The sequence below is a fragment of the Clinocottus analis genome, unplaced genomic scaffold (genome assembly GCF_023055335.1).
Source record: "Clinocottus analis isolate CAN_PGR_092001 unplaced genomic scaffold, fCliAna1.0.p SCAF_13, whole genome shotgun sequence".
Lineage (NCBI taxonomy): Eukaryota > Metazoa > Chordata > Actinopteri > Perciformes > Cottidae > Clinocottus > Clinocottus analis.
The window spans coordinates 11,123,854-11,151,362 of NW_027175854.1; the positions used below are offsets into that span (position 1 = coordinate 11,123,854).

The 27,509-nt window shown below is 39.7% G+C and overlaps 1 protein-coding gene across 1 annotated transcript; it reads right to left on the reverse strand.

Moving 5' to 3' along the window:
* Window positions 1-658: 658 nt before the first annotated feature.
* On the reverse strand, window positions 659-27,390 carry atp8b1 (ATPase phospholipid transporting 8B1). Its single transcript, XM_068573575.1, has 30 exons — window positions 27,241-27,390; window positions 18,895-19,079; window positions 18,620-18,717; window positions 16,261-16,374; window positions 16,053-16,151; window positions 15,642-15,703; window positions 15,322-15,394; window positions 14,370-14,440; window positions 13,847-13,929; window positions 13,392-13,550; window positions 12,935-13,023; window positions 12,192-12,382; window positions 11,280-11,364; window positions 10,435-10,558; window positions 9,302-9,345; window positions 8,541-8,697; window positions 7,501-7,689; window positions 7,279-7,391; window positions 6,983-7,147; window positions 6,538-6,649; window positions 6,131-6,206; window positions 5,505-5,637; window positions 5,296-5,424; window positions 5,038-5,194; window positions 4,707-4,930; window positions 3,827-3,910; window positions 3,380-3,625; window positions 3,073-3,211; window positions 2,337-2,467; window positions 659-2,228 (listed from the first exon to the last, which is right to left on the reverse strand). Exons 2-30 carry the CDS (start codon window positions 19,058-19,060, stop codon window positions 1,995-1,997), a joined length of 3,747 nt encoding a protein of 1,248 aa, XP_068429676.1. The 5' UTR covers window positions 19,061-19,079; window positions 27,241-27,390; the 3' UTR covers window positions 659-1,994.
* Window positions 27,391-27,509: the final 119 nt, after the last annotated feature.

Here is a 27,509-nt window from a genome sequence, read left to right on the forward strand (position 1 = left end):
GCACTGATCAACACTGTATCTGTTATCTGTGCTCCATGGACAAACATAGAGGTCACGACACAGTCTCAGCTGCAGCAGAAAGGACTGAGAGGCAGAAAGGACTGAGAGGCAGAAAGCCCTCGGGGCGAGTCGACAGAAGATTCAGCAGAACATCCAGGACCGAGAGAGAGACGAGAAGATGCTTCAGCGGGAGGTGGAGGCTATTCACAAATACTCCTGATGAATTATAACTATTTTTCCTTATCTTATTTTCTCATTGCACAGCTTCTGAAGAACCTCCCTAGAAAATGTATCTGTTGGTCACTGTATAATCACAGCTACATATTCATGAAACTAGGAATTTATTTCATCCCCCCAAAAAAGTTCCTGTTAAGAGTTATATTATTTTATATCAAATTAAATGCATTCAATAATTATACTAAACACCACTGTATGTATTTAAATTATTACAGATAGATAACATGTAAACCTGATTTATATTGGACACTCAAAAAACTTATTTTCAAATAAAAAAAAAGTTCCTGAAAAATTTCGCCAACTACTGACACTTAGGTAGTTCTTAATATTAATATTGCCTTAATCACGTTAAATTAAAACAAATAAAATGAGAGCCACAATAAATTAACACTTGTTTTTTAGATTGCCAAATGTGCCCTTGGCTTTTATTAACAACCACGCGATAAAATACAGTCGTATGACAGAGACCAAACTGTTGCCGGTACAATCAGCAGCCTCCATTCATTCCGTAATAAAAAGATATTGTCCGCATACAGTACGAGGTGATATAGTAACAGAACAGGAATGTGTCAGTTTTGGCTTACTGCTGTTTTAAGAAAGTTATTATTATCAGGAATCCTCATTGTGTCACATGCAATGTAACTTCCAAGAAGTAAAAAAAAAAAAACAACCTCCCTAGACATTATCAAATGGAGATAATCCTAAACCTCCTTGCTGCGTATCCTTCCATTGGAAGTAGTGCTTGAATTTACATTCTGCAAACACGGTTATTGAAGGAAGACAAACTAGAGCTCCTTGCAGCTTTCGTACAGTATCTTTCAGGCATCTCAGGATATATTAAAAGAACAAAAAGATGAGATATAGAACCAATGATGGGAATCGGGTTTGAAAGAGGTATATAAAAGATTTTAAGGCAAAAACAAAAAGGGTGAGGTCCCTTAAAGTAGTGACTATAATATCAATCTGGTAGGGACACTTTGGACAGATGATGCAGCACAGGATGGAAAATCACTATTTACAAGTTATTTTTAAATTAAGACACACTTTAGAACATCCAACCACCATGCATAGCCTGGCATAGTAACATCCCGTCATTATTTATAATAAAACATTAAAATAGCATACACCTTGATATGTTCAGCTTGAGCCTGCTGTAATTTGAAGGACAATCTTTGTATTTGCATCTCAACATATGGAAGTAAAACTAAACTAATGTCTGATTTAATGCAGCTAACGGACAAATTGACTGGCATGAATAGATATCTTATTTATTTGAATAAAACACATCAAGACATCCGGCTAAAACTCTGAATGCCACAAATAAGCATATTAAATAACGTAACGGCTCCACATCCAGTCTCAGCAGCCCTAAGCAGGGACAAACTGACTAAAAATAAGGCTTGTATTTTTAAAAATCCTGAGTTAAACCACATTGTCAGTCACATAGTTGCTGCATGACTTAAAAAACCTGATAACGGCAGTAGTCTTTTTGGTGAGCTTTTTTTCCCTTTTTGAATCGGATATTAACAAGGAGTCTGTGCATAGAGGAGAAACTGTCGGCAGGGAGTCAAAGTCTCCCTGTAAGGTACTTAAATAACCCACGGGAAGAGGTCGCTCTAAACGCCAACCGGGTTTCTTTGTGCCATTTTCGATATTGACCACTTAAGCGTTGATTCCACAGACCAAAATGAAGACTATCCAATTGTTCCTCAAACTCCTTGTGGATACAGTTCTGCTCCATCTCCCACTTTGCTCCATCAGATGTTCTCGGCCTCTCTCTGGGGAACCTCCCTGATGCTGTTCTGGGCCCCCCCGCGGCCTGTCGGGCGCCGCCGGATGCTTCTCCCAGACGAGATGAGGTCGGCATAGCCACGGGAATGAGAGAAAGCGTAGGCAGAGCGGCGGGATCGCTGGCCACGCTGGAAGGTCGGCGGCTTTTTCCTCTCCTCCTCTTCCATCTCTATCTCATACCTCTTCCTGTTCCTCTGGATCTGGAGGGGATGAGCAGGGAACATTAGTGGAACACTGATGTGTTGGAAGAAGTGACATCTTATGACCATTTCATTTTAAAGACAGACTTAGAAGCATGTATGTTGTACCTTATCTCCTATAGAGGGCCAGATGCTTTTATGGAGGAACTGGATGCAGATGATGGGCAGCAAGCTGATGCCCACAGTCAGGATGATGGTTAACCACAGGTAGGGCTGACGCAGAGCGTTTGACGCTGCACCTGCAAACAAAACAATATACGCGTTGTGAGAAGTGTGAAGACAGCGGGGTTTGATGTGTCACTTTAGAGCAAAATTCTTCAGGTTGAGTCATGCGTTTGCTTTATTCTTTGTAAATACACACAAGCGGCGTGTGGGCCTGATATCCCAATTATGAAATACATATTTTACCATTGTTGAAAATACATTTCAGCTGTTACTCTCAAATAGCCGTACAGTATACCTTATCACATGTGACTGACTAAAAGCGCTGCCTTCAGTCTGTGTGCCGAAGGGGATACTATTCTCTGTCCGACGACGGCCTGCGAGTAATAAGGTAAATTAACTTGTATGGCGCTTTTCTTGTCTTCCGATCGCTGTAAGCTCTAAAACACTACTCGTCATTTACTGATAGCTGGGGCTACCATGCAAGGGGCCACCTGATTTTCCTTCAAAAAGCTTAGCCTAGTTTGTCATAGTGCAGACATTTGTTTGTCAATTTATTTTTCTGGCTACAAAACATTTTTTTTTGTTTTGTTTCAGAAGCAACTCTGAGTGTTTAGGAGAATATGAAGCCAGATGAGCAGAAATAACCGCGTCGCACTGTGGTGGACGGTTGGTAACTAACCAGTGAAGGTGAACGGTGCGGGAAAGATGACGTGGATTCCTGCGCTGTGGATGTCAAACATAATGCCAAAGTAGATGGCTATGCTGCCCAGGACCGCAAAGCAGTTCACAAAGGTCCAGTAGGATGTATCCAGAGATATCTGAACAAAAATGGGGGAAGGAGATGACGAAGGTCAGCAGGTCAATCATGCAAAATAAATAAAATAAAACTTCCACCTCGTACTTCTCCTTAATTAGCTTTAAGATTGGAAAACCCAATTATGCCATAATGACAGCATCATATATATTAATTTCTCAAAGTAACTTACCTGCAGGTTGACGGTAAAAATGAGCGACGAGGCGGTGACAACAGCGAAGGACTGGTAGTCGGAGGGGGCCTCTCCGTCCTGCCCCATGGTCTGCAGGAAGGCTCCGTAGGGGATGAAGAAGATGATGAGCGAGATGAAGATGCCGTGGAACAAGCTGACGAAGAAGTTCTTGTAGTTGAACAACGTCCCCAGCTGGCCGGGTTGATAGAGTTTAGGGAATTTCAGGCTCAGTTTGTCATTAACGTCCTGCAGAGAGAAGAGGAGAATGAGGAGGAGGGTTAATAAACACATTGACCCACATCTTATCCTAAACATTATCTTTCACTCAACAATGTTGGTAAATCAAGAGTTATACACAAAAAAATGTATTTGTAAAACCAATAATGTACCCGCTGCCAATGACCTTTATCTGGACTGGTATTTGAGTTAACAAAGGCAGTTTATTACCTGGTCAAGAAGTCCAACAAGCAGAACAGGCAAGCTGCTGTAAGCGAGATTGTAGAGAGTAATGAACCAGTCTTCGTAGGCGACCTGCAAACAGGAGAACAATAGTCAGTGTGTTTGTTGATTATCAGCACGTTACGCAAGTTGTGATTAAAGGCGAGCTGTGAGGTAGTGGACTTCGTCACTGTGACGTCACCCATTGATGTCCGATGACATTTTGAATTTTTTTTGCAAACCGAAGGAACATGAGGAAGCCCTAAATCAGACTCTAATTTATGGTTAAATTGACTCTAGATTTAATTCAATTCAGTTTATATTATATAGCCCAAAGTCACAACTATAAAATTAGCCTCAGAGGGCTTTACCATCTTTAGACATAACATCCCTGTCCCGGGACCTCACAACGGATCAGGAAAAACTCCCGAGACAGAATATGACAGAAATTATTAATATAGTGAGTAGATGGACTTTAATTTACTCAATGAACATCAGACTGTATTGAATATTTGAAATTCATGTTTACTGAGGGAATAAAAGGGAGTTATTTTCTCAGACTTTGATTTAAATCTGACAATTATTATAATATATTTGTTTTAAAGTAGAGGAGTCGCCCCTAATAGTCATTAGAGAGAATGCAGGTTCAAGCCACTTCCACATTGGCTTCACTTTTCAGGAGCAAAAGCCCTGAAGAAGATTGTCTTTGTTTAAGGATATCTGAATATCTGATATCTGAACAAAAATGGGGGACAGAATAACCTTAAAATAATCCAAATTATTTCATATATATTCATATAAATCCAGCAACCCCCCAAAAAAATAAAAAAACAGGGACACAATTAGTTTATGGTTTTAAAAACATCTGACGGGGACAAATGCTGCTGACCTGTGCTGAGTAACCGTTGAAGAAGGAGTACCAGAAGTGGACCAGTGTGAAAGCGAAGTTCTTGAAGAAGAAGAAACGGAGGAACTTGCACATTCGAATGTACGACCAGCGTCCGTGCACCAGCAGGAGGCGCTGCAGGAAGCGGAACTGAGCGAAGGCGTAGTCACTGGACATGACGGCCTGCATCCCCTCCTGACCGCTGATGCCCACCCCAATGTCGGCAGCTGGGGGAGGGAAGCCAGAGGGTTAGAGATTAGAGTAGAGTCACTGGAATGCTTTGCACGCAGAAAGCAGTTTGTGCTTTAAAAGGGAAGTTTGTTTGCGTCCTCACTCTTGATCATGTTGACGTCGTTGGCTCCGTCTCCGATGGACAACGTCACAGCCTTCTTGTACTTCTTCACCAAACTCACCACATTGCCCTTCTGCTTCGGTGTGACGCGGCAGCAGATGACCGCCTCGCACTCACAGGCCATATCCACAAAGTCGATCTGCAGAAACAGTTTACCGCGTTTGTTATCGAGTCGACCCGTCATTCGATGTCACCATCTATGCAATCGCGTAGAATGTTTAAACATTCGTGCCACTGCACCTGTCTCATCTCCTTCTCCCAGTCGTCCATCGGCTGTCCGTCCTGAGGGTTGGTGGCAGGCGCCCGCTTTCCCAGACGACGCAGGCGCAGGCGACGACGCTTCTTCTTCTTCTCATACAAAATCTCGTTCTGGGAAAAAAAAAAAATAGTACAATCAAAATTCAAAACTTGTCATTTGAAAAAAGTGTTCATCTTGACATTGAGCTCACCAGCCATCCTCCAGTGATGATGAGAGCGTTTTTGCCCGGCGCAGGAAAGAAAGGCTCCGCGGGTTTCTTTTTGCCTCGACGGGAAGTTTGAGGCCCGGTTCTCCGGTTGGCCTGACGGACCCCCAGCTTTACACTGCAAACACAGAAACAGCAGACAAACTCTTACACGAGTCAAAAGACTTTGACTTCAGGATGTTGAGGTGAGGGATGAGGGATCGGTTTCATGTGAAATTTAGTTTATTTGTCACAAATCACAAATTTGTCTCAGAGGGCTTCACAATATTTACAGCACACCACATCCTCTGTCATAGGATCTTTGCTCCGGAACAGGAAAAACTGTCAAAAACAACTGTAAAAAAAATAAAAAGCAAGAGCGCAACAGACAACGTAATGTGACAATTAAATGTTAATGTCATTAATATTATTATCATGAAGAATAATATAAAAGTTTGACTCCGAGTTCCAGAGAGCAAGGCATTTGGCCAAGTATGAATATGAACATGTACATAAGCCTGTCTTCTAATATTGTAGAATAGGAATATTAAAGATCTCCTTAGTTGATCTTGAATGCTTTATTAGACATCATTATATTACTATTTAAGCAGTGACTTTTGAAATCAACTCACTTGATGTCTTCTCCGTAGTGGATCTGCATGTCGTCGGTCAAAAGTGAACAAGAATATCCAATGTTCTCTGCCGTTTCTGGGGGAAAAGATGGAACATATTGTGGAAGATTTTATTATTAATTCAAGAAGATGCCGTAGCATGTTCTAATCAGACAAATGGTTTGATCTGTAACTTATAAAAACAGCATGAAGGAAGCAGCTTAATAACAGCAACATTATTGGATTAAGATTGTTGGTGTCGATCCAGTTTAATGTTTCATAATAAAGAGAGGGCACGTTCATTCATAAATGCCAAAATGTACCTCAACCAAAAAACAATTGTTCCCCCCCACCTTCATTCAGACAGTGGTTCTTACTGCCTTAAAATCACAAGTTGAAGTCAGCTAACTGTGCAACTCTAATGGTACCTTTCTTATCTCCAGTCAGCACCCAGATCTTGATGTCGGCCTTTGCCAATGTGGCGATGGTCTCCGGTACTCCGTCCTGCAACTTGTCCTCGATGGCTGTTGCCCCAATCAGCTGGACAGAGAGACATGGCCGGTTAATTTGTACAGATTTTAATTGAATAATGAAAAATAGAGCTAAGGTAGCAGTGCGTAGGATATAGTAGCACCTATCGGTGAGGTTTCAGACTGAAACAAACTGAATACACACCCCCGCCTTTTCTATGCGTGTATTAGGTAATGTAAAAAAATAAAAAGGCTCCCTCTCAAGCCAGTGTTTGGTTTGTCCTTTCTGAGCGGCTGTAGTAAGTTGCAACAAAGTGGACTTTGTTAGTTTAAGTGCTTCCACACTAATAAAAACATGATTATATTCCATTTAATTATTTCCATTGTTGTTTATCCCACTCACCATTAGGTTGCCCTCAATCTGCTCGTAAACGTGGTCGAGGGCGGCGTCTCTGTTGGACATGGCCACCTGGGCCTCTTTGTGTGCTCGGGACCAGGCTTCGAACTCTGCTGTGGTGATGTCTTTGTAGCACAAGCACAGCGTCCGCAGGGTCGCGTTAGCAAAGACCTGAAGCACAAAAACACAAACCACGTTTCCTTCAAAACAGAAGCAGCTCCGTTCGCGCATGTTGCGGTTTCTCATTGTATACGGCAGTGAAATACAACAGTGTAAATGAGAGGCAGGCTCTGCAGACTCACATCCAGATCAGTCTGGGTGGTTTCCTTGTGTCTCGAGTTTGGGGAAAGTCGCTCGTAGATGACTGTATCGGCTCCTTTACAGTAGAGACGGATGCGTCCATCAGGGAACTTCACTGAGAGAGAGAATCAACAGAGTATTTAGCCTCTACACAAAGTTTAGGACTGGTCTTGAATTGTTGGGACTTGAGTCAAAAATTTGTAGCTAAGTGGGTGTACTCGTACAGATGATGGACATGCGCTTGCGGTCAGAGTTGAAGTCGAGCAATGCCAGCATTTCGTAGGTTTTCTCCTCATGCATCTCCCTGATGGTGATGGTGTCCTGCGTGCGAGACAGGAACACGTAGCCGAAGTTTCTGGCAGCAGTCACCAGGGCACCCTCATCGGGGGACGCCGCCTGGTACACTAGATCACCTGAGGGGAAGATGTAAACCTGTACATGAGGCCCTGTCCGATGCAATGCCTGCAGTTCTCTCTTTTATGTTAATGCACCCATCTGTGCTGTGTTTTTTATTTACATTATATTCATTGACAATATCTAAAATGCTGCTTAATGCAGCTTCAGAGGGATATTTTGTACCCAGTTTCTAGTCCCAGCCCAGGGGTACTGCTGTAGACGGGGACAGCAGCAAAAACGAGTTGTAAATGTCGAAAAGTATATTCTACATTTAGAATATTTTTACAGCTTTATCTTACCGTCAGAAAGCCCTTTCTGACGTGAAATTGAAGCAGTTACATCCATCTACGCTCTATTCAAAGCAACCAGACTCCACTGACAGAAACAATAATTTTACATCACAGGTCTACCGTCGCCTTGATCGGTTTGTTTGTTATCGTGTGACTGATTAATCCAAAGTAACCCTTTTAAAAACACAAAAGTTACACATCTGTTCTGTGAGGTAAAATTACTATTTTTGATAATTAAGTCTGGTGGCTTTGATAAGAGCACAGATAACGGCTGGAGTTACGTCAGAAATGGCTGATAATGGCTGAAAGATGAGTTAAAGACGTGACAATATTCTAAAACTAGCATACACATGAACTGATATTTATTTAGTTGGGTGTCTAAAATAAGTCCATATCAGCACATCACTTTTCTCCAGTGCTGCTTCTCCAAATTTCATCTCCTGTAAATAAAACACAGACTATGGAGTCACCTCATTCAACCACATTTCAAAACATTCTCTTTAGGATGCATTTGGATTGATACACAGGTGCTCAATAGATCCACTCCCTTTGCCCCAAACTCAGGATCTTGGGATTACCGTCTTTGTGCTCCACCATGACGGTATGGCAGAGAGAGAGCAGCTTGAAGAACTCGTTAGCATCTTTATCCTCCCCGGATCGGATGCGGGCAACCAGAGCATGATCCATGAACGTGAACTTTCTGTCTGCCTGCCGGTTCCAGCTCCAGTCCACTGGCTAACAGGGCGGAAAAACAAGTCCAAATAGTCAGCAATTATTAAGTAGCTCACTGATCAAAAACAATACTACTTTTGTAATATTGTTTTTTCCCTCTTTAGCTTAGCAGTCAAAACAATTTACATCTGAAGAGCAACTTGTTGTTCATTTTAATATTCAGTGATTATTGGTGATATACACTTATTGGTGTTATACACCGTTGAATATTATCATAATTTTGTATATGAAAATCAATTTACAACCTAAAGTATGGAAATTAATTAAATATAATTTTTCTATTGAAAATTTTCTCCTGCAAATTTGATAAACCTTGAAAACATTTTGTAAGGTAAGCCCTTACTACTAAACACACTGTTTATGTTGTTCCCTGAAAAAAGATAAATGTTTCTTCTGTTCATAAAAACTGTATACTGTTAACTTGCTGTTGCTCCGAGAGTGCCTGTTACATTGTGCTGATAAGATTACTTTAAAATAAAAGCGTGCAATACACTATTTTTTCATTTATTATTGAATTTGGCACGTAATGTGATTAATTGCAGAAAAATAGTCAAATGAATCAGTTTAATTGTTTTAACTTTTCCTAGCCCTAATATTTAAACGTTACCTTTCCTCGATCCAGCGTCACTCCCTCTGCTGTGGTCGGGTCACCTGTGGACAGGAGAGCAAAAACTTGGAATGAGTCATAGCAGTATAAATACATAAAGAACATAGACATGGATAGAGGCAAAGAAGAAGTACCTCATGAATAACATATTTTTTGTCTTCTCCTGATTTCTATGACGTTTGTACAAGCTTTTTTCCAACCTCGGGAGCTTTCACAATAAATATTGAGTGAAACGTAGTAATCATACTCTTAAAAATAGTGACTATAATAAAGTAATTTGAGATCAAGGGATTTGAGTCAAAGTGGGAGAAAAAAATCTGTCCCTTCTTTCTGCATTTGGTCTGCTTTAACTTGCGCACTGTGGCATTGAACCAGGCTGAATAGAAAAGTATCAGGCTTCGGAAAGCGCCCCATAGGAGTTCCCCGACATGTTCATTTTCCTTTGTTAAGCACCTTACCCACATGCCAGACTGACACAGCAAAGCTATTTGCAAACTTTTAATCGGTTACCTTTGGTCGATTTGTCACTCAACAATCAGTTTTCTGCTGTTATCTATCTCTTTGGTTTCCTACCAAAGGGATCATTAAAAGGCTTGTTCTTCATCTTTCCGATAACAGTGTTGTGAATAGGTTCAGGTAGAGAAAACACACTCGAGGACCTGCAGAAACTTCTTGTATGTGACTTTTTGACTTCATGTCACAACCACACTGTACATTTGTAGCCATGTTTAGTGCACTTTGTACACTGTTTGTGCAACATTGTCATCACATTCTTGTGCAATACCTTTAGTATATTTTGTGCCTTATTTTTATTTATTTTTTAACTTTATTGTAATTTGGTTTGTAGGACACATCAAAATAAGCTTCTCATTGTAAAAGTAACTTTGTTATATGTGAACATGACATTAAAACATCTTAAATCTGCAGATGGCTTTGGTATCATAAAACAGCATTCATTCTGATAAAAAGCAGCAGGTGTCATTCGCGTTTCTCTTTAATCGCCACTTCTCAATGGGTTCCTTTCCATTTCTAAGATGAGTGAGGCACCAAATTTTGCCAAGGAGACTCAGTTCTCACAAAAATGTCAAATTTAGACGCATTCTTGCATTTGTGCGAATTAAAGCGGATCGTACCGTAGCTGCGTCCAGCGATGGTGCATTTCTTGAACTCCATGATGTTCTGTGTGAGAGTTCCCGTCTTGTCGGAGAAGATGTACTCAATCTGACCAAGCTGCTCGTTCAGGGTGGTGGTTCGAGCCTGCACTCATGAAAAGTGAAAAAATGATCAAGGCAAAGATATCACTGCCGATCTGCTACTTTGTTTTTTTTCCAACTGCATTCCTTCGTGCTCTTCAGTTCAGAATAGTCAGCGGCCATGATTTATCATCTCAATATTAATCTTTGGTAATTTTATCAGCTGCCAAAACATAGAACAACTCAATTTCCTGTTGGAAATGCTGAGAAGCAGTTAAAAAAGCTTTGGAAAAAGCTAGTAAGTGAACCTTGAGTTAAGAAATATTTTATCTTTTGTTAATGGCTGTTAAAAAAAAGAGATAGTTAGAAAATACACTTGATTTTTAACATGTTTTCGTATTACCTGAATATCTGATAAATTGTATTGATATAGTGTCGGCTTTGTGGAGTACTACAAATACATGAATATGAGCTTTTGCTTTGTTTTAGTGAAATGGGAGTACATACAGCACTTTTCAAACTGGTGAATGACTTTTCATTGTGAAGGAACTTAAACTGTCGGCTTTTTACCATTTTCTATTAAATGCAACATAAACCTCAGCATATGATGTAAACAACACCCTCCCATAATATTTGGGGATAATGAAGGTCTATGGACTGAAATATGTCAATAGGAATTTATTGGTAATTTCCATCTCTTGGGAAAAAGTATTACATCCTCTGTGCACAGGATGTTCCGCATGTTACATTTAGAATCTAAACTTCTAAAAGCAGGAGTAATGTACCTTTGCTGGTGTGTCTTTGTCTGGGTAATACATCTGCATGTCCCAGTTGATGAACTTGCTCTGGCCGAGACGAATCACCTCCACACTGAACACAAAGCACACAAATAGGAGATGAAGTCTGGACTTGAACAACTATTTCTTGGAGGTGGAGTTGCTCTCTGACAACGGTGCGTCAGAACTCCTCAGGTTTTCTTGCTGAAGTCTACAGGAAAATTGGTAGAGAGGAAGAAACCAATGCCATGAGGCCACTCCTGCTGCCAACTTGACATCAAACCTAACCAGGAAGCAAATGTGGCTCTGTGTTAAACTTAAAGAGTATTAATTGAAGATTTAAAGATGCACTGTGCAAACTCCCTACAGATGTTTCCCAAAGGAAAGCCAAATTAACTTCTGAGCCATGTAAATGACATCAGTCCCTCAACAGCTCCCAAAAGAACAGTAGATCTTTTGGTCCAACATTTTTTGAATATAGGTCAAACCCCTTCTTCTTACATTTTAGAAAAGGGTAAAACAAACTATATTAAAAATGTCCATACATTACATTCATTGCATAGAAACTCCTTCCAACCTCTGCCGATAGTGAGCATCCCTATCACACAATGTTAGACTAGCTTGAAATCTACAAAAGTAGCTTGAAAAGGAAAAAAACTTGATTGCATGAGAGTCTACGGAGCCGGACACAACAGTTTGTCTGGTTAGTGCCAGCCAATGCTACGCAATGTTTAGCCGGTCTACATCAAAGCGAAGGTTTCCCGAGATTGGTAACAACCCCATGTCTAGCCAGAGTATAGAAATTCTGTGGTAGGTCTTTCCTATGGAGCGTATAGACACTTAACAGTATGTATGAAAAAAGCCAGTATACTTAAAACTACTCATTCCAACACCTAAATATGTGGGCGAAGTTTTATTTACCTGACATATAGTGAAATGGGCACCATGGTGTTGAGCACGATGATGTATCCCCAGAAGCTGAGGAAGCCTCTGTAGGAGGCACTCTGGTTTTTGTTGTCGAACAGATACCAGGCCTTGGAGCCGATCTCATCATACCAGAAGGTGTGCCCGATGGCCAGACCTGCCGCCACCAGGATCAGCAGCACGAAGATCTACAGGAAGGAAATCAGAAACACAATTACTCAATGGGTGACTCTCAAACAGGACCAGAAATATTGGTGAACAACCAGGACCAGTCTAGGTAAAAAAATTGAATAAATTACGAGGTTAGAGGGTAATATTCCAAGACAAATGCTGGAATATTATGAATTCATAAAAAGAACTACATCATTTAACTTTGCGAAGTTGGATCAACCTCGTCACACAACAGACCCAACCTTTAAAGACTGCTGTAACTTGAGCCGCCAAGTGCAAAACTGTGGCAATGCATAATCATAAATAATACAAAATGTTGGCACTTGGTTACCACAGTCTTTAAAAAGTTGGCCTCTGTGGTGTGATAAGGTTAATTAAACCGTGCAAAGTTGTGGAACAAAGTGTTTTTCAACAAGTTTTTGTGTCACAAACTTAAGACTTTCTAATTTTAGAGCATATTCAAGTTTTGCAAATTTGCAATCTTGTTCTTGTAAATTACCACTTTAATCAAAGTATTTACAATAAAAAAGTTTGTTACGGTGATGAGTTTCACATTTTATATGTCTTACCGTGTAAACCATGTAGTTCATCAACTCGTCAATTTTGGTCCTCTTGAATCTTGTCTTCCCTCCGTTCCTCATGATTTTGGTGTCGGCTCCTACGACATCGTATATCAAAATGGTAAACGCAAGCCGTTGCAATCAGTCATAGTGAATTTTTCTAATTCCTAAATAGTTTGGAGTGTAAAATGTACAAAATAATGAGAAATGCAGAAGACTTCTTCAAAAATATTTCTTTGTGTTGGCAACCAGCCAAATCCCAAAGATAGTCAACAAACAATCATGTCAGACAAAGAAAGCAAGTTATCAATTATTGAAATTGCTGCCGATTCCTTTCTTTTTAGTCAATAAATTAATCATTTCATTGTCCCTGCCTCTGGATCAGGTGTCACCTAACGTAAGTAAATCCAAAGAAATGTTTTCATAATTTATGTGGCAACGTCATTTTGTGTCAAGGGTTTTGCACCTGCGAAGATCACAAGTCCGTGACACGCCTCGGTGTTGCGAATCGTGCAGCCTCGGAGCAGCATGTTGTCCAGGTCTAGAGGGTAGCGCACCCCGTCCCACAGCATCGTCCCCATGAACTTGTCCAGGCGGTTATTCGGCTCCTCGCACTCGATCAGTGCTTTGAGAGAAACGAAAAAGGACACGAGGGCGGCTTTCAATTATATTAGAAAGTGAAATATCCAGAAGTTAAGGAGAGCGTCGATCTTCATAAGAGTATCCTGCATCAAGTTGTTCTTTTTTCCATGTTGGTATAAATGAAAATGTTTCAAGTTTTTTTCCATTACGGTTAGAATTATTATTCCTCTCAATACATAGAATAAATAATTTTAGGAATGTAAATTTTTTATTTAAAATAACAACTTTCTTCTGTTCTCAGAAAAGTCTGTTGGAGTGACTGTAGTGCACTATGCCTACCATTAAACTCAGCCAGCTGACGAACCTCCTGCAGTTTCTCATCAGTCACTCTGAGTCCCAGCTTGAACTTCAGGTTGGTTTCCCTGCAGGAAAAAAAACATACGGACTAAAAACCAAGCCCTGAGGAAAGCAGAATCTCAGCCAAACAAAATAAAATTCTGTTTCCTTCCATTTAAATAAAAAACATTGTAATTGAATGTAATGATTTTTGTTTTTCATTTAAAAATCGCAAAACATACGCTCACGCGGTCAGGCCTGTTTAGCTCTTTACACATTTGCTCTCCTTTTATCAGTGAGTCATGTGTTGACGGAACTGAAACTACGGCTCAAACTAAAAGTTGTCAGAGCAAAAACGCTCTTAATACTCTAAACTAAATATATTCCATTACTTAACATCACAGCAATACTATAGTTCAAAACTAAGTATTGATAATCAGTGGCAGGCTGTGGATTTGGTACCTGCAGAAGCTGTTTAGTTTAACAGCTGATCGTGGCTTGCAAAAAAAAAGTTGGAGAGTCTTACCCATCAAGTTCAGCTGTTTCTACATAGGTGAGGCTGTTTGGGTTGGTGCTTGATAACAGCAGGATGTCAGCCTCAAGAGAAAAAAACAAAATATATATACACAGTATTAAAAAAAATAGAATTTATCAAGCAGACTAAAGGGTTTAACACTCAAATCTGACCATTAATTTGCTTCAGGTGCATTCTGCCCCGCTTCAAAGGGGCCCAGTGTGCAGGATTTAAAAAGGGATCTATTAAGCAGAAATGGAAAATAATATTCTAAAACTATGTTTGAGAATGTGCCACTGTCGTTGTTGTTAATCAGTTGATTTCACAACTAAATCAAAATTTTATTGTATCTGGGTTTATAAATCTTTGTAGAACAATACTGCACAATAAAGTCACATATGATCTCTTCTTATTCGAAGCTAACAGACTCCATTACTTTGTTCCTCGCAACAAAACTGGGTATTGGCACAGCCTTTGACTTTATCACTCATCAGATAATTTACAGGAGTGGCTCAATGCATTTACATATGGGCCTAAAATTAGCTCTCAACTTGGCTAACAGGAAACTAGATGTTGGACCTCACAGACCTTTCTGCAGCCTAATAAAAACACAAGAACGAACAGGGCTACTGATAGCACTCGCAGCTGTTTGATTGTCAAATAATTTGATTCAGTGATCACTGTCGGGCAGGAAACAGAATATAAGTACATTAGCTACCTGCCCTAACTTTAGGATGGGCTTACTTACTGACCGCGAGACTGAACAGATCTACAGCAGTTAGCCACGTTATCACTAGCTAACTAGGATACAGGACCCCCATTCTACCAGATGTAACCAGGTAATATGGTATGTTTATTTATGTAATACAATACATTGATCAATAGTACCAAGTTCACATTTAATAACCTGTTGGTTTCAAGGTCACCCTTTTGGGTTAGCCGGAAATAGCAAAAATCCTCATACCGGAATAAAGTCGTTCTTCTTCAGACGAACCACATCTCCAACCTGGATGTTCCTCCACTTTGAGTCTTGAAACCTGAAGCAGAGACCGATCAGAGTTTCTATATTTATATGTTGTCATCACTTTTTAAAAAAGAAAGTTTGGGGAGCATATACTTACTGGCCCACATTGTACAGAAAAAAAACTCAAATACAACACAAAACACATTTGGATATATGTCAGAGAATTTGAGCTACTGGCATTTTTCAAAAATGGCTTTAGTTCTTAAAGATGGCGGATATCTTGTTTTATAGTAAGAGTAGAAAATTTTCTTTGTTCTGACCCGCCGTCCAGTAGCACGTCACACTTCCTGTTGTTGATCTCCTTGTCCATCCTGTGCCGCGCCTGAAACAATTGTAATTAAATCTTTGTCTGAAATTGATTTCTTTGCACTTGTATGTACAATGTAATGTACAACCTTGTGTAAATAATATTTGGCTTCAAAACAAATATACTTGTGTATTGGCTAAATTAAAACTGACTAGACATATTAAATGTATTTAAATTCTCTGAAGTTATTGACAGCAATGACAGCATTCTCTCAAAGTTTTTTGGATGAAGGATTGCTGGAGATACATGTTGCTACAGCAGAAGTTTGACGTTTTTTGGATTAAAAAGAATCCTAATTGAAATTGTTGAAATAAATTATAAAAACCTGACATTGATTAATCAGCGTGCGTGTGTCATGTCTTACCAGATCGTCCACCAGGTCTTTGATGGCAGTGATTCCCAGCACCACCACCAAAGGAATCAGTGTTGTGTACCAGGGCAGAGTAGTAATGTCTGGAATAATCTAGCAAAATAAAATAAAAATAAAACAGTTGATGGCACTTACTGGCCTTTTTATCATTGTAAGAACTCCGTAAATCAGAAGAGAGGGTTGATGTGTTTTTCAGATATACCTGTAAGATAAGCAGAGCCAGGAAATAGAGGTTGGCCACTCTCTTAAACTGCTCGTACAGGTTCAAGGGGAGAAAGGTGAGGACGTTGTACTTGTAAGTCTTGATGTCGTTTCCCTGCCGAGGAGAAACATAATGATATGATGGGGTGCAAAGTCAGTGAGCATTTTATCCTGTGCTGATGAACGTACATGATCTCTTAAAAAGGGAGACTCCTCTGATTTTACACATGAAATGTGGTCTGTTGGTCATATGGAATACTACTCAACCTGTGAAAACAGTTGTATGATGTTGCCTGTAGGATACTAAAAAAATAATCGTTATCGTGATGAGATCCAGCTTATTTATCTGATCAAATTGATAACAGAAACAACGCGTTTTAAAGTGCTTATCAGGCAGTTTTGACCATGCTAATAAACACTGCTACTTATATTTTGAGCATTTTTAACTTCTATAAGAAGTGAATGCAGTCGTGGTGATGTCAAAGTAGAGTAATTTTCTCATAGTACGTACTGTTGCATGCAGTGGATTACATTGAAATTTAGCTGATGCTTTTATCCAAAGCAACTTACATTTTTTCTAGACATTGTAGACGAGGTAATTCAGGGTTAAGTATTTTGCTTAAGGACACATTGTCATGGACTAGCATAGCCAGGGCTTGAATTATTCTCTGATCAAATTGAATGCCTGTCTTTCAGACAGACAACCAATTGCACCAGGAGCCATTTGTCCAGAATTGGCAAGTATCATGGGGTCTGGAGTACTGAGGCAGTGCTGGGTTTCATCTGAGGATAACCTTTTGAACTTTTACATAACAGCCTGGTTTCCACTCAGCAGAGAGTCCTTCCCTCCCACAGTGCCCCCTACCAAGACACTGAAGCCCTACCCACTCCATGTCTGTTCTGAGAGTTTTATTTCACAGAACAACATCAACTGTGCTGCATGGAGGCCAGTGACTGTTCCACCTGACCCCAAAGGTGTTGGATGGGCTCACAGTCAGGGCTCTGTGCAGGACAATAGACTTCATGCACCAGGTCAAATAAAGTGTTGGGACAAAGTTGGAAACACGCCACAGTCTTATTATATAATTGGCTGGCTTATAACCAACTCTGGAACTAGCCTAAACCAGGAAAAACAGCACCAGACTAAAAGTATGTGGACAGGTGACACTGTTAGAGTATTGCTTTGCTGAAATGTTTCATTATTTATTTTTTTAAACATTCATAACCTTGTCTACCATCTCTCTCAACCATTTTTATGGGTCAACCTAGGACTCTAAATGTACAAAGGGTTACTGTTGAAGTTGTTCGAAACATGTTTTGGGTTCAGTCCCACAAAGTCCTGCTGTGTCTAATGTGTCCATTAGTAAGATCCAGGTCAGCTAAACTGGGCGATCAGCTTTCAGCCTCCGCAAAGACTGATGACACAAAAACACTCAAATGACTCAGCAAAAACAGAGAAGTGACATAAGGAGGAGGCAAACACAAAAACTAATTTCCAATAAAAACACAGCTGACTTCCTTGTTAGTATTGTACAACAAGTTTACCGAGGCATTCATGTTTTATTCTCACTTTTCTTTGGGAATTTTATCAAATGTTGTACCAGGCCTAAAATGGACATGTATAGTATGAGGTAGGTTAAAGTGAACTGATGCCTATCTTACACATGGTCTTGTTTGCTCAGTGAAAGATACATTTAGTATTTCATACTCAAAACCAACATCACCTATGGTGCATCAATTTCTTTGCCATTAAAAAAATGTTCAATGTTTTTATTAAGAAAAACCTCGCTATGAATTACTATAACAAAGTTAAAGGATAAAATATCAAATTAATAATTGTTTACAGACTTGAGAGCAGTTGAACTATTTTTTTGGAGACAGTGGATTAAAAAAAGAATAAAAAAGTGTGGATATTTGTAGACCAGCTGCTATAATCAAACAGCAAAGTGGTCTGTATCTGCCAGTATGGATCATCAAGGGTCAGTAATTTGTATTGGCAGCAAAAAAACACAATCAGGGATCTATAAAAGTTATTTGCTCCCTTTTTCCTTTTGAGATTAACCAATCTGTGACTGATCCGAACTGTGAATTTAAGGTTCCGTTGCACCACTAAAATGAACTGAAACCAATGTCTTGAAGGAAGACCATTTACCTGCTGACTGATGGCTGATTTGAAATAGACAGCAGGATGAATAGCTCATTCAAAACATTTCAAACACAAAATCTATTGGTCAGTGTGTCAGCTTTGCTCAGTTCAGGATTAATTTCTACCAGAACCAACAACGGGAAGGATAAAAGTTGCCTTTGGACAATTAAAGTCCATTAAATAGCAGTTGTATGTAAGGCATGACAGAACTTACTGAGTATCTGCTCTTCTTGATGCATAGGAAGACCTTTTTCTGAAACTCTGGCAGGTGGTGATAAGGTCGGTCGTTGGCTTTCACCTTCCATGCCATCTCTGAAAAAGAACACAATATTGAATATGGTTTCCTTAACTAAAATGTAATATGTAAACTGCAGAATAAATATTTTACTTCGATGCACAAACTGAAACTAAATAAATGTTCTTATATGTGTGAAGTTCATTCATAGAATGAAGTAAAAGAAAGTCAGAAGTATGTCTATAGCGTCTCACCGCTTGGCCTCGCTTCCGCCGGGGGTTGCGGGGCTCCTGGCGGCTCTTCTGCTTCCTCCTCTTCAGAGCTTACGTCCAGTTCGTCATCAGTCTCGTCGTCGCTGTACGGCATGACCTCATCATCAGGCCCCAGGGAACCCTGGGAGTTCACACGATGCCGATTCATCTTGGCACCTCCGGTATCTCTGAGAAAGAAAATGTTTCATTTAGGGGTTTTTTTTACCCACATTAGCCATTTAAGATAGCGAGGCTTTAGCCCCGACTGAAGTTGTCTGGACTATTATGATATACGACTCGGCGATTTTCTTTCGAAGAACTATAACAGACAGCAAGGCTTTTTTCACCACCATCACAAAAATCATTTAAAATTCCCTGAAGTTAGCGTTATCGGTCAGAAATTATCTTTTTACTTTATCATCAATAGTAGTTATTTGATTTTAAAAAAAGACATGCATTCAAATGAATAAATGATGGTTGCTGCCGTGTATCCAAACTGGTCAAGGAAAGATGGTAAGGAGAATTCATGAGGGAGTGGGGATTAGACAACCAGTGTTTAGTAAATTTAACTGCACTCTGAGTAAGTGGAGTAGTTATCACCAGACGGCAGGCAGATGTTAGTGACGTCAGTCTGCAACGTTAAAACTACAATGTTCCGAAGATAGACTACAAAAAAAGATCTTGAATACTTTGTCCGTGTGTGTTCTTATAATGTTGTTTCGTGCAGACGATTTAAACAACCCGGTTCATAGTGTGACTTCATTAACGAGGTTCAAATAGAAATTAAAGGAGGAATATGAAAGTGAAACCGTGGTAAACGCTTAACTAGTTTGACACCAACTATTTCTTTAGTTTCAAACTAACAACATATCCATTTATGGTTTATATAGAGATTATAATCTGATTATAAGAATATACAGTTAATGAAACACCACACAACTCAGTTTGACCTAGAAGTGTAGACTTTAGTGTGTTATTGTAATGTGACAAAATAGTTGACTCAAAAGATAATACTCGAGACTGAAGAGCTTGTCCTGTTTCACACTTATCCAAGCTTCTGTAACTGAAGTCAAATAAAAGAATGAGGGGCTAAGGCACAACACCAAAGAGAGAATATCAACAGCAGTTTTTAGCAACAGCAATATAACATTTGTAGTTTTCCAGGAGGTTCAACAGATTGAAAGTCTTTCCAAGTTACGGCAACTGTTATTTACATGATCTGCGTTCGTCGGTCATGATCGTTTGTTCTTGTAAACGGCCAAATGGTGCATCATTTTAAATGTTGAAGCTGCAAGGAATTGTGGGGCGGCATCATCTCCTTTCCTTTCGTAAAGGAAGATCCAGTGTTTCCAATGCTAAATGAGATAAAGTAAGCAAGCATTAAAACTCCTTTCCTTTGCATTAAGAGAATTTAACCAGCACTTCTACTGGCGGCCACTTGGGTACTTCCGGGTAATTTCACTCAGTTAGGCATCTTTCTAACCAAAAATGACTATTTGACCGCAGCCCTGTTGGTTGAAGCGGTTATGAAATCATCTGAAATTAGATGCAGTCTAACCTAGTTCATTTGAAGCATGCTGAGGTCTTTGGGATTTTGTACTTTAAGTAAAATGGTGTTGAGCAAAGACCAGTGCTGAAAACGCCCCTTCAGAAACTGACAGTGCAGCCCTTTTTGTATGGGCAGTAAATGCCGTACATGCACTTGTTTTTTGACGTCCATACATTTGCTCTAAGTGTATGGATGTCGAAAAAACAAGTGCATGTATAGTTTAGATTATAGATTACCAAAATAGGCCCAAGAATAAAAGGTGCGACAGAAGCAAAGAAACGCTGAGACAGATCGCAAACGTTTGCAGCAACTGTCTTTACATCGACCAGCCAAACATGTAAAAAAGAAAAAGGCACATCATGACTTTTTACTTTTGAAACTAAATGTATCCAGAAAGACCGGACTGCCAAGAAAGAACTCTGACAGAACAGGAATGTAGATTCAGTGAGTCAGAAAAGAAGAATGATAAATGAATCAGCTGTTCGTAAAAAAGACAGAAGTTTATCTGGCGCAATACATCTCAACTTTACCATCCACACGCAATCTATTGTCTATAGCCATCGACACCCAATAAACAAATACAGAAATAGAAAGCTGCAGTTTAGCTCCTGATGTCATGTGATCGTTGTGAATGACTTTGCGTTGCACATTTGTGTGTTAAAGTGTTGTAATGAATATGTACACATCTGCGACTGAGGAATGGACCACACCTTCTCGACGTAGGATTTTCCTCTCACGAGACACCAACATATTCATTCTAATCCAACGGCGCTTGTGCGTCAACACTAATGTGTAGCCACGTCAACGTACTGGTTTTGCCGAAGTTTTTAAAGAGTGAAGGGAGCAGAGTAAACACACAGCACCAAGTCAAAGGTCGGTGGGGAGGGAGGATTCAAAAAGTCTTGACCCAGTCTAACATATTCCTGCTGCAGAAAAACCACCCAACAGCTCCTGGTTAGCAGGTACTGAGTTTGGGTTAGCGCTTGGAACCAAGTCAGCTTAATGTTTAGTGATGCGGAGTGTAGCACAAGTGATACGGTTCTTTAGTCCGGTTTCCAAGAAAAACTGCACCTAAAAGACCCTCAACAGGGTCACACAAGGACTATGGCAGGACTCAAGCTTGTGAAATTAAAAGTGTGAAGAGAAAGATGGTGGCAGTTTATAATCGAGACCAAATGTCTTTTTCCCCTTCAAGATATGTCAATTTTCAAATTCCATCACTGCGTAGATTTTAGTTTTCTTGGTTGGTAGGAATTTACATTGTATTTTAATTTAAAACTTCATTGCGGGACATAAGTTTACAGTCTCATAACAAGAACATTTGGCTTAAAGCACCAATGTGCCCCAAGTACAGCCTCACAGGGCTAATAGCATGGCTGTGGATTCTTGTTAAGATCCATTTGGCAGTGTTGGTTGAAGTTCTGTACTCTAAATATTTTTGTAAATGTAAAAAAGTACATTAAAAATGTAAAAAGTACATCAGTACATTTTCGAACTCAAACTCAAGAGATGGCCACCGGTGGTCTTTAAAATGAGTCTCAGACACTTTTTAGCAAGATGGATTAAAGACGCCTCGACTGAAACACGTCTTCATCTGAAGATAGTCTGGCGTGTCTTCGTCTGTAACATCCAGTCAAACAACGTGCCACACCAAATTACCCGACCTAGACTGCGTTACTCGTTTAGAGATGCGCCAATGCTGGAGGAATGTGCGGTGCTTTAAATAAGAGCTTGATTCAGAAACACTTCTACTTACACTTACTTTGGAGTGTCAGTAAACACATAGTCCAAATGAGGCTCAGTTATTAAACGTTACATATTTTAAATCATTGAGGTTCATGATATAGTCAACTAATTATACTGATGGGCTGTCAGGCAGCATAAGTCTGAGTGAGAGAAACGACCATTTCTAAAGTTTTAGTAGTTTTGGAGTTCATACCATCCCCTCCCCGGGCGGGATTCTTCAGATCCCTTTGGTTTTTGCTTTTATGGCATGCCCTTACATGCAAATAATGCAAAAAGAACAAAAGTCAGGCAGCAAAGGCCGAGGCGATGCAAAGGCCGGGGTGATCCATGTGGAAACAACAAACAGCCCAGACTGCTCTAGTGTCGGCAGTGCATAAGAGTCAGTTTCGCAAGAGTTCAACAGAGATGTGAAAAATCACATGAACGGATGACATTAAGTTCATTATCTGGTATTGTTAGCCGGGTGTGAAGAGCCGCTGGTATCAGAAGTGCTTTTCTTTAAGTGATACTCCCACACAGCATGGTTTAAAAATTACATATTTAAGTTATGACCAACATAAAGTTATTTTAAACCAGTTTTGCACGGCAGACAGGTGTCAATACTGCAATTCCCATTAGCTCATGGAGAAGAAGACAGTCCAAGGTGTGAATCACAGCAGCAGTAGCACACTTTTAAGAGACAAAATAGTCTTGGGCTGCAACAAATCATTTATGTCGTAACCAAATAAACTGACGATTAGTCTTCTAGATTAAAAGTCCGGTCGATAAAATGTTTGAAAATAGTGACTGTCCATCTAGATTGTTATCCAAGGTGATGTCTCTAAATGTCTGTCTGAAAGCCAAAGATACTAAGTTTAGTGTGATGGAAGACAAAAAAAAAAACTGTAGGAAATCTCCAGATTTGAGAGGATTTAACAATTAATCAATTATCAAAACAGTTTGCGTTTAGTTTTTTCGTCAATGATCTGTTCAATTGAACAGATTGTTGAAGCTACAATACATTTGAATTGTAAGCCTATCCTCTACGTAGGCGTCTAACTTTTATTTCAACAATTTGATTAGTGCTCAAGCTGCTAGTCAAGTGTGGAAACACTGTCTACAGGAAGCAAACCAGCACTTATGCTACCGGTAAGTTCCTTTTTTTTTTTTTAATTAAAATTTTTTAAAAATCAGCCCTTTTGCGGCTCCGCTGAAAAATACCAACTAAGAAAATACAGAACTGGGGGTTCAGCAGCAGCAGGTCTGCAGGAAATGGCCATCTCGGAAAACAGGTTTTTGGTAATTGGTTTTGTGCCAAGCATCGCTTTGGCAACAACAAAGAGCAAAGAGGGAGGGATTCATGGGGGGTTGGGACGGAGAAGAGCATACCTGAGCAACGACAGTGAAACCTGAGACGAGGGACGAGGTGCGGCTCTCACTCACAGGTGAGGAGGAGACTTAAAAAAATTGTTTTAAATGTGGTAAAGAAAGACACTTTGCGTGGTTAAACACGCCCTGAAAGCACACAGAGAATCTGTAGAAATACTTGTTTAGTTTTCTATTGTCCTGTCCAGTTCTAAGGCTCTGTGAGTGATGGAAAGAAAAAGATCAACTCTTCAAATATTATTTCACATCAGTGATCAGTTTCTTTCTGCAGCAAACTACTGGCTAAAAATAAAACTAATCCAAGCGGGAAACATACAAGGTTCCTGCACAATTTTACCAATACATTTCCATGACTGTTACATTTTTTTACGGCAAATCTTTATGACCAGAGTTCCTCTAAAATATCTGTCTACACATGAACATTGATAAATGGTTCTGATATTATCCGGTGAAATGTTCAGCGACGAAACAGAATTGTCCCACCATAAAACTATGGCTTGACCAATAGATTATTCTCCGTAGATTACTCAACCACATGAACTGCATTATACAGGTGGTTGGTAAGCAAATATCCAGGACTTTTACAAAACTTTCTGGGTGTATTCATACTTTAAATAATAACTACAATATTGAGCAGTAGTTATTGTAGTAGTGGTATTTGCTTGATATGAGATTTGTGTCTTAGTTTCAGGACGTAGTATCATCTTCAGTTGGTGAACACAAAAACAGACACACAAGCAGAGGCATGCCAGTGTAAGCCAAAAACATTTTTCCAGGACAGTGGAGAAGATTTTGGCTAAGGTAAAAAAAATATCCTTGTGTTCAACCGTGTTGTCAAAAAACAGAAAAAAAGTTTTCTTCATTTTTTAAAAAAAAACATTCAGGGCATATTTGTATTTGATCCATTAATGTTGGTAGAAAATAGATAATATAGTACATTTTCCAATCATTTTTTTTTCCTGCAGGGACATTTTTCTTTAAACCTTTGCAGACATGGCAAACGTATCGACCTTCCTCAAGTGATCATGTATGGTCGGCAGAGCCGGTGAGTTTGAGACGAGTGAAAGATATTCCACTTATTAGTTCTGTTTTGGGATGAGCTCCGGGTGTGATGCAGTTCCGGGTTAAAGCAGAGGTGGAAAGTAAGTGCGTGTGTGTGACTGAGCGTATGAGGTTAATGCAGAGTCGGTTTCTGCAGCACCTTAGGGTGGTGGTGGGTATCTGTTATGAGTCTGTAACAACAGGTGGGAAACAAAAAGAATACAAGGCTGCCAGTTTCTCTACTGCCTGGTCTCTACTACTCTCTACCACTTAACACAGCGACTTTACTCACAACCGTGCACAATGCGCTGCTCTTTTGCTTCATCCATCCTCTTTTGCTTTTTTTGTTAAAAGGAAATAAAGCAATCAGTTAAAATTCACCTAAAAATAAATATAAGGAAACAAGAAGCAGCTTCCTCATTGATTTCTATGGGAACATTGGCACGCTCCAAAATTATGTAAAGCTTTCATGCTAAACATGAAAGAATTAGCTTTAAAGTTATCAAATGTACAGTGTCACGCACGCACATCTATGTTGTGGAAGCTGCACAACGCACTGTTCCAATGGGGAACTACCTTATTTACAGCTTGACTTTCTTGGGTCTTTAAAAAGGCTAAGAATGTGTTGAAATGCATTTTGTAGCTTTAAAGAGTCAATTTCAAGGCTTTACCTGACAAGTATTGTCAATATCAAGTAATCTAAGGACTATTTTTATTATTAATTTAAATGTTTAGTTGTGGGAAAGGTTAATTAACAATGCTATAATTAAATAAATAGCTGTAAATCTTCCCTCTGAAGAAGCTGGATTTCTGCACGACAGTGTGTGTGTGTGTGTGTGTGTGTGTGTGTGTGTGTGTGTGTGTGTGTGTGTGTGTGTGTGTGTGTGTGTGTGCATGTAGATAGATAGATCTATATATCTATACAGATAGATTTTTTTTTAAACAACAAACAAAAGGAATTGGAACAAGCAACACGTCGCAGTCAAAGAGCTTCAGTCCCAAACAGATTCCAAAACAAACAGGAGAGGCTGTGACGTCGTCACTGCTGTGAAACCGTCGAGTTCAATTTGACTCTCAAGACACAATTCAAAATTTCCCGTCGCTGGTCTCGCGGTCAAAACCATTTCCATCAGGAGGCAAACATTTCCATAAGCAAAATGGACTCGGACTTGCTTTGGCTGCAGAAGGAGAACTCCGCTTCTTGTATATGGAAAAACATAAATAAGAAACACGCGTCACTTGTGTTTGTTTAGACACATCAAAAGCCACAGCAGCTATTTGATCATGTGGGCGTGTTTCGCAACCTGTCCGGCTTCTGTTTGTGTTGTGACACGGAAGAGTTACAACGCACTTTATTTTATATAATGTTTATGGATGTAAGATTAATAAGATGACATTCATTTAATTTTCTCAATAGGGTTGTGACAAGTGAATTTAAGTTAAAAAAGGTATCACAATGAGAATACAATGTGTACAACACTTTTATTTTTTTTGTGACAAGTGCATTTCAGTTCAGTGTCTTCACTGCTCATTAACTATGTGCAATGAAAGTAGTTTTGATTATTATCAATATGTGATATACATATTAGGACTAGCCAGGTGGTACACAGCAAGTTGTAATTTTAGCTCTATTTACTGCAATATGTATAATACCATCATATATTGTGTCACGATACGCATTGTATTGAGACATGTTTGCCAATACAGATTGGATTCGATACTTTTGGTATATGGGAGGTTGTGCAACATTATTATAATAGATCGTAAACAATTAAAATGTACACTATGCGAAGAGGGACTTGGAGACAAGTATCATGCTACAGTGCACGGTCTATCAGTTGAAGTTCTGCTGGAATGTATGTTGAGAGCACTGTGCCAACTTCCCTTGATATAAAACATAGCCTTTTAACCGGTCACGCGGTAACTTAGGAGCCACTTTCTCGAAAACCATAACTCCTGAAAAAAAACATGTGAACCGGTGGTTGATGAATTCATGCTGATGTGAATTTCCAAAAGTATTTGAAAAAGTAACTGACACATATAAAAAAAAAAAAATTCTTTAAAGTTTTTAATTTGTGAATAGAATTTGTTGTGCTGTATTGTTACCTTGTAAGGCAGCTTTTAGTTGTGTTTTTAATGGAGGGAAACTGCTCAGTGTCTTTGAGAAATTAAAAACCAATGTGAAGTTTGGCTACATCACTACTTTTATCATTGCCTTCCTTTATGTACAGTTTATAAAAAGGTACATCTAGCTAAAACTGAGGCAGTCCACTAACTTTTAAAAACAGTCCTGACTTTGCAGGTGTGCAGCCTACTGCTTTTAATTTATTAACAAAGTCTTCATTAATTTATCTGTGGGGATGGGAATAGACACTATTGCAGTAGTAGCCTACTTTACATGTGTTTTAAGCTAAAGGCGCTCAAAATACCAACAAAAAATATATAGGCTCATGTTAACGTTTCAAGCTAACATTTTAACCCCCAAACAAACACAAAGCTTCGAGAGAGCGCGAGCTAGACAGAGCGACGCCCAGGTGAAACCCTCACCTGCCCTATGTGCATTTTAAACGACATTCTGTCATGAAAAACACATTTCAAAAACTCAAAGTACAACACGCTGGAATAGCCACATACTCAACTAGACTTACCCCGTGTCCTTGGTCAAATTTCTTGCTTTTTTGTTGTTTGAAAAGGTGAACGTGGTTCTCAGTCGGTGTCCCGGGCGTTTTGTCACCGCACCATGTTTTCCTCTTCTTCCTGCTTGTATAGAGCAGACAGGCAGTTGTGGCTCTGCGCCCTCCTCCTTCTCCTCCTCCTCCTCCTCCTTCGTCTTTTTCTTATTCTTCCTCCACCCCCTCGCTACCTCGCCTCACCTGCTTTGCACGCGGACTAACCTGCCGGACCGGTCCGAGACGTC